Genomic DNA, 7441 nt, shown 5'->3' with positions numbered 1-7441 from the left:
TCCCACTTGGTTGTCCATTTTTGAACCATCTGTGTAAAAAACCGTCGAGCCTTGGCGAAGATCGGGACCACAACCAGAAGTGGTAGATGAGTTCGTTTATGTGGGATCGCTGGTAGCCGCGGACAACGACACAAATAAGTAGATCCAGTGGCATATTCAAGCAGTGAAATTTTTGGACCGTTTTGGTAGAATACGAAGCCTGGAATTAAATAAAAAGATAACTTATCCTATTTAATTCTACTATGTATATTTATTCTTGACAGATACGTATTTCAGCTACGACTTGCAGGCTTTCTCAGAAAAAAAAATTCCGAAAACAAACACTGAGGAAGCCTGCAAGTCGTAGGCGAAATACGTATCTGTCCAGAATAAATATACACAGTAGAATTAAATTGGATAAGTTTTCTTTTTATTTAATTACAGATATTTAAGCAAGACATCGAGCCTACTTGGCCCTTTGCAAAACGCTGCGATTAAGAGGCATAGACCACCGTACGAACCTGACAATGTACAAACCCCCTATTAGATCCCTATTAAACCATGCTCACGGAGGACTTACGCGCCTTTGCTGACGGCATTTGGCAAAGTAAAAGATGAAAGCGAATAGTGGCGAGGGTGGATGAATCAAGTTCAACCAACAAAGGGGGAGATTACCAACGTACATTTGGCGAAAGTCGGTAAACTATCAGTGAACCGGTATCAGTATCTTTGGCTCGAGCTGCAAGTTCCTCACAATCATGTGGAAGACTTGATCATTGAACCGGACACGTTGTAAGGAAAACGGTTCTGTACAACCCCACCGGCATTGGCACAGATGGCCTCAACGTGCGAGATGACTCGTCCATGTTCAATGCAACATTTTTTATTTCTTTAGTAAAAAACTGCGACTTGGGAAATGGGCGACGAGTAACCGAAGAGCGAGTTGAATGGAGCTTAGAACAGCACGAGCCACCCCGACTCTAAACTGCTGACGACGCCGAGAGGATCGTGCAACTAGACCCGTACATTTTCCTGCACTCTAAACAGCTGGCTTTGAAATTTTAAGCATGAAAGTGTAGAACAAATTTTCTTCTGGGAATTGGTTTAATCCCCAACCCCCGCCCCTCTCCGTCGCTACACCCATGCCTCATTGTCATACTTCATATTATAGGGCAATTCGGTTTGTCATTTTGAGTTTCTAAATGACATTCGATATTCATTTTTACTCTATCAGTATCATTCAGCACATAAAATCGGCTACTCTATAAACATACTCACTGGTTTGGTATAGCACTATGACGGACCATTTACAAATTACGTAAGGAACTTTGGTGGAAGAGAGGGAGGGTATGCATCGGTATGTTAAAAACCGGCGACTTACATTTGCGTTATGAAATTTTTGAATAGTGACTAAGGCTGTTTGGAACAGCGCCACATTAAGTTCTATAAAGTTTACTTTTTGTTGACATTTTTGTTTCAGATATATTCAAGATAATATTTGAGTGATCATTTTACCCGTTAATACTTGCTGTGATTGTTTTAGAACATGCTTCCTAAAAACGGCCAGCACTAATTTCTCTGGAGAGAATTCAATACCTAGCTAAAGCTGCGTTAAAACGCCCAACGGACTTCGCAACCAATCGTCAAAACACAGGAAAATTGCAGAGCTAGTCCTAAATTCTTCCAGTCGAGATTCGAATATGCGACGACTGATTTGTTGGACCAGCGTCATGCATTTAGTCCAACCGGAAAGCTATGTTTACGACTACTAGGACGCAAATCTGAATCGCAACAGAAGTGACGAGAATTGGGATAATCTGGAAACTATAACAAAGCTCGATGAAGGTAAGTATTCGAAACAATATCTGGCAAATTTTGGTACGTTCTAAATAATTTGGTTTGTTTCAGTTAGATTACAAAACAAATCCAGTTTGTTAAAAGTGGACGGCAAAATAAAGTTCATAACAGGGAAGACATCCACACCGATTTCGCTCCTTGGTGGAAGATTTGGTGCAATAGCTGTGTAATCAGTCAGACGATTTTTCGAAAATCTGATGATTGCATGATATTAATTTAATCAACAAAACATACTCTATTGGAGAGTTTGAGATGATGCGCAGCTATTATATAAAGTCCCTATTATCGTTCGACTGGATTTCATTGCCGAGGATTGTTTGGCAAAGTTTACTCGAAAAATAATTTAAACAAAATTTAGACGATCAAAATATATCGTTCAGACATATGGTTGCGGTGGAAATACTGACTCTCGAAACATGACAAGTGATGGGTTCAATGGAGAAATGGAGTTTGCAGGTAGGTTAAATTGTTTTATTATTAAATTCAGTTTTACACTAGCAGTTTCTTTTACAGTTGTAATCGCATTGTGGAGAAGCCTCGTTATATGACACGTCCAAGTGTTAGAACGATACAGATGAGGATACCCATGAAGTCCCATCCCATCCATATCCTGACTATGTTGCGACATTTTACTCTGCAAGAACACTACCAACTCGCTGGACTGCGTTTACAAGAATTTCATCTGAACTTGGGTTCTAAATTACTGAGACACTTTAAAAGGAATTTAGCACCGGTCAGTATAAGGTCACCAAAGTGTCGCGTGTTTGGCATCTCTCAAGACACAGCTGGAATGGATTGGCAAACGAATTGTAGACGAGTGTGTATAGTTACTTAGCCCGTACGAATCAGGAGGAAGTTACGGGAAATGCCACATAGACCGTGTATTATCCACCGGACAGTCTGTCCCTAATAAATCCCAATTTAAATAAACAACGTTTTTAGATAAATCCCGTATTTTTGCCTTCTTTTTGTAAAAATAATCAAAATTTGGTTTGGGTAAGTTGAACTTTATTTTGGGTATTCTGAATTGAGTTTTTGGGTATATTTTACTACAAACCGACAACTTACCTTTGGGTACTTTTGATGCATTTTATTGCTGACGCACGATTATCTAGTTTTGGGTACTTTTGGCGCAGTTTATTGTTCAGGTGCTATTACTTATTTTTGGGTCCTTTTTACGCAATTTATTGTTCGGGTACGATTACTTACTTTTGGGTCCTTTTTACGCAATTTATGGTTCAGGTTCGATTACTTACTTTTGGGTGCCTTTTATGCAATTTATGGTTCAGGTTCGATAACTTACTTTTGGTTGCTTTTTACGCAATTTATTGTTCAGGTTCGATTACCAATTTTTGGGTACGATGCACTTTACCTAATTTCGACATGTTTCAGTGTTAGTCCGAATTGAGTAAAACGAACTCAAATTTGGTTTGTTTTATTTTTCAGTGTAGGCTGCTCGCACTTACAGGTTACAGCAGGGATACCAGACTTGCAGATTTGTCTGCAAATTCCATATTTTTGGAACGGTCTTGCAGATCATTATAAATTTGCAGATATTTGCAGTTTTTCTGACTTTTATTGTTTCGGTGCAGATTTTTGTTCGAAGCTCTTTAAACTTTCACAGACTTCCTAAAAAAGTGTGCAGATTTTCGCAGATTATTTTCAAACCAGAAAATTCGAGTAGCTGGAAAACTGCTTGATTTTTTCGGTTTTCGAGCAGTTCCAGACATTTTTTTTTAGAAAATATGGCATCTCTGGGTTACAGGAAATCTCGTGCCGAACTGTCAGCGCGTGAGTGTTGACCTAGGACCAGAGATGCCAGAAGTGAAGACATGTCTTCATTTTGAAGACATTTTGTTTACAAAAAAGTGAAATGTCTTCGCTTGAAGACATGTGAAGACATATCTTTACCGTGCAATTTAAATGAGCGGAAAGCCGAAAGACAAATGAAGACATTTTTCCTTGATTCGTGAAGACTTTTCAAAAAATTACCTGGCATCCCTGCCTAGGACAGGACGTGCCAACTACAGACGGTAGATAATCTACAGACGCGCAAAGAGAAAAATTACCAATTCGGCAACACTTTTTTTTGTTTATTTTATTTAAACAGTTTTGGCAACCAGTCAGAATTGGATCAATCTCCCTATAATCAGCAGTAAGTTGCGTGAATCGCGAGGTATGTTCCATGGAACTTCGCGAATTACGACGCATATTTTGCAAATTGAACAAGCCAATTGAATTTTTCAAAGCATTATATGATATATCGAGTGTAACTAATCCATATGTTGTTAGTAAATCAATAGTTAAAGTTTTAATATTTCAGGTAGATTACAAAACTTAGTCTTCCCTGCCTATACAAAACACAAGTTTGTTTACTTTGCTCATTTGGTGTCTCGATTTGACGGTTCGATTGGTGTTTTATGCCACGCTCTTTGCGCGTCTGTAGATTATCTACCGTCTGTAGTGCCAACTGGCTTCTTATTCTTCTTCTTATTTTATTATTACCGCCATCCCGATTGAATATTCTTTGTTACACTCTGCACCACTGTTGCTTGCACATATTATTTTAAGAATAACTTCGTTTGCCGAACAACAGCTCCCGAATACGCCACAGTTTATGCGACCAAAATCATGTTTTGCATTTCATTTTGAAAATTAAAATTCGTATACAAACAAAACTAATGGTGAACCAAGCATAGAACTATAGAATACAAAAGGAATCAAAATTTGGAAATAATAACTTATTGTCGTATTCCCACTAATGAGTTTCAGCAACACTGAAAGCGATACCGCGTTACATTTTCGAATCAACGGTTGCTCGTCGCTTCCAGCCAATCATAAATTGAGTCAATTTTGGGTCAATGTCCCGGTTGACACTTGGCACGTCCTGTCCAGGTGTTGACAAAAGCAAAAATACTTCTTTTTCTTTTGTTCTCACGCAAAACCCTGAACAATATCAGCAACGCTGGCAAGGCCAACGCTAGTTTTCGCTGAGAGCGGCAAAGGTAAAATTTAACTTAATAATAATTCTCATAAATTTAATAAATAATAATTCTATAAATTTCATAGTGACCGAAGCTCGTTGTTAACTTTGCTTCCTTCTATGGGGCTCTGCCGTCATTCGTGGCACAGGAACAGCTGAAAATGATTGATTTGGTGAATGTGGTGCATGCGATAGCCTGCGTCGTGACTATGCTGCAATTCGTCACGGAATTTGTTTTATTGAATGAATTCAAAGAATTCTGGTTAAATGACTATTGCAAAACTTGTCCTACCATTCAATTTTTGGGTATTGCAGTTGCTTCTGTTCTGCATATCCAGTACGGTAACATGCTACAGGATGGTACCATGATACGAGTCTACACTGTGGGTTTGCTGGTCAGTATAGCCCTAATGTGTGCTATCTATTATCGTATCCTGTCAAATTTTAGTAAAGCTAAGTATATGATAGGATACGGAGCCGCAGTGGCGTTAACCTGCGTGATACTTTGCTATGTGCGATACGAGGATCCAAAGGAGCTCGAGTTCCGATTCGGAATTATACGAACGGTTGTGCAATTACTGATAATTGCGCCGCCGTTGATATGCTTTGTACAAGCAATGTACCCTAGCTTGCTTTGAAGTGTCTAACTTTTCAGGGTTTCATAGGGGTATGGCTTTGGGCAAAGTAAATTGATATATACCAGGTATGTGACCATCGAGGGTTGCATTAGTGTGTGTAGAAAGAAGAAGAAATAGTTCTGAAATATGGTGGAACTTGCATGAAAATTAAAACTAAATTAATTGTAATTAATGAATGCAGTTATATTATTCCAGAGAAATATTTGAACATTTACAATGAAATGTAAGGAATATATTTTAAAGTCATTTGCACTTGTAGCCTTCTTTATTATGCGTAAAAAATTTGAGAACATGGGTGACTAACTATTTCGATGTGCAATTGAAAAATGAATTAATGTTAATGTAATACTTCACGATCAATGCGGTATACGGTTGCTTGAATTAAAACACGTTCCATCCAACATTTTGCTTGCATGATGCTCTTGAATATCTGCCTTTAATGTCTTCTTTTAAAAAATAGTTTTATTCGAATAGATGCTTGTGCTACTGCTTGAAAATCCTTAAGTTGAAGTCACTGTTCCAAGATGATACCTTTTTATCATAAATTTACCCGTCTCAACACTACGTAGAAAACCATAAAAAGTAATCTTAGATTGCTACAAAACGGTCTTAGAAGATAATTAACACTTTAAAAGCTTACCAGAAATCAGACGAAAAATATCGCGGGCGGATAACAATGTTGCTCATGCTGCTTATTGAACAATCATGTCCGAGCATTTTAAAAAAAATCTTTTTTGTTTTACTACTTGTAGGAAAGCGATATAACGACATTTCTTTGAGACATCTTGATACCGCTTTGACGAAAAAATTTCCGCTTGCAATTTGGAATGTTGCACTTCATTGTATTCATGAAAATACATACTAGAAATAATGTTCTAAGCATAAACATAAAAGCTGTAAGAAAAAAAAGACAAATCTTGCGTATCCAACGATTTTTTAAAAAAATTAACTAATTTTCCATACAAAATGCTCGAAATCTCAGAACTAGTGTAGATGTGTTAGTGCAAAGTGCATATGACAGCTCGCATTGTCATATACCTGGTATATATCAATTTACTTTGGGCTTTGGGGACTATCGTTTATGCTCGGATTTGCAGCGACGCTTTCATGGATGCTATATGGCATACTACTCGGAAATCACACTCTCGTGGTAAGCCTAGCAATAATTACTTTTTCAATCTTTTATGCGACAACACAAAATTTTCTGTGCATTTTACTTCACTATGTATTTGTTGCTGTTGGACTAACTTTCTTGTCCTTTTTCATGCGATGGTAGAAGGATAATGACAGTACGATTTGTACAGTCACTCATGTTATACTATGCTGTTTTTGAAGACTTTGTTGAATGAATTGTTTATATTTCAGATAGAAAAGATTTCCGCAACAGTCATCTACATCTATATTTTTATACACGTACTGACGTAAAATTGGAGTCTTTTAGCTATTTTTACGCTCCATATCATATCGCTATTTAGTGAGCGACATGATTATTATTCATTTCACGCAGGCATGTATGTACAATAAAAATGCTTTTAATGCGATTTGTTTTTTTGTTACTCGAAAACTATATCAACCACATCAACTGACCCAAAGTTTTTGAGGTCATCATTTAATAATGTTGAAAAATTTGGAAACTTATTAAATAACGAAATTTTCAGCGGCATAACGTAGAATAGAGTTTATATAAGACTGACATTTATGTAAAAATCATTCATTAGTTCTCGAGAAGCGCAGGAATAAACGTTTTTAATAAGAATTCCCGAGAATAGCGTCTACATGTAAAAATTACATAGGGTTTTTCCCGTATTCCCGTCGTAATAAGTAACACCATTCTAATTTTCATCATTTTTTGGATGGATTTAATGAATACTCCAAAAGTTCTTGTGCTGATTTGACTAAAACACACTTACCTTCCGATCCGTGAACTTCGAAATCACTGAAAAGCGACTTTTAAAGCATATTATTGAAATTACGCAACTGACTT

At 37.2% G+C, this 7441-nt stretch overlaps 1 protein-coding gene across 1 annotated transcript; it reads left to right on the top strand.

Annotated features, from left to right (window-relative positions):
- Positions 1-4814: 4814 nt before the first annotated feature.
- LOC128745847 (uncharacterized) lies at positions 4815-7026 on the top strand. The gene is made up of 5 exons (XM_053842919.1): positions 4815-4841; positions 4906-5427; positions 5475-5499; positions 6528-6607; positions 6823-7026. Exons 2-5 carry the CDS (start codon positions 4981-4983, stop codon positions 6880-6882), a joined length of 612 nt encoding a protein of 203 aa, XP_053698894.1. The 5' UTR covers positions 4815-4841; positions 4906-4980; the 3' UTR covers positions 6883-7026.
- The last annotated feature ends 415 nt before the right edge of the window (positions 7027-7441 follow it).

This window comes from Sabethes cyaneus, chromosome 1, assembly GCF_943734655.1.
Source record: "Sabethes cyaneus chromosome 1, idSabCyanKW18_F2, whole genome shotgun sequence".
Taxonomy (NCBI): Eukaryota; Metazoa; Arthropoda; class Insecta; order Diptera; family Culicidae; genus Sabethes; species Sabethes cyaneus.
The sequence above is the reverse complement of the archived record's forward strand: the minus strand, read 5'-3'. Positions and strand labels throughout refer to the sequence as shown.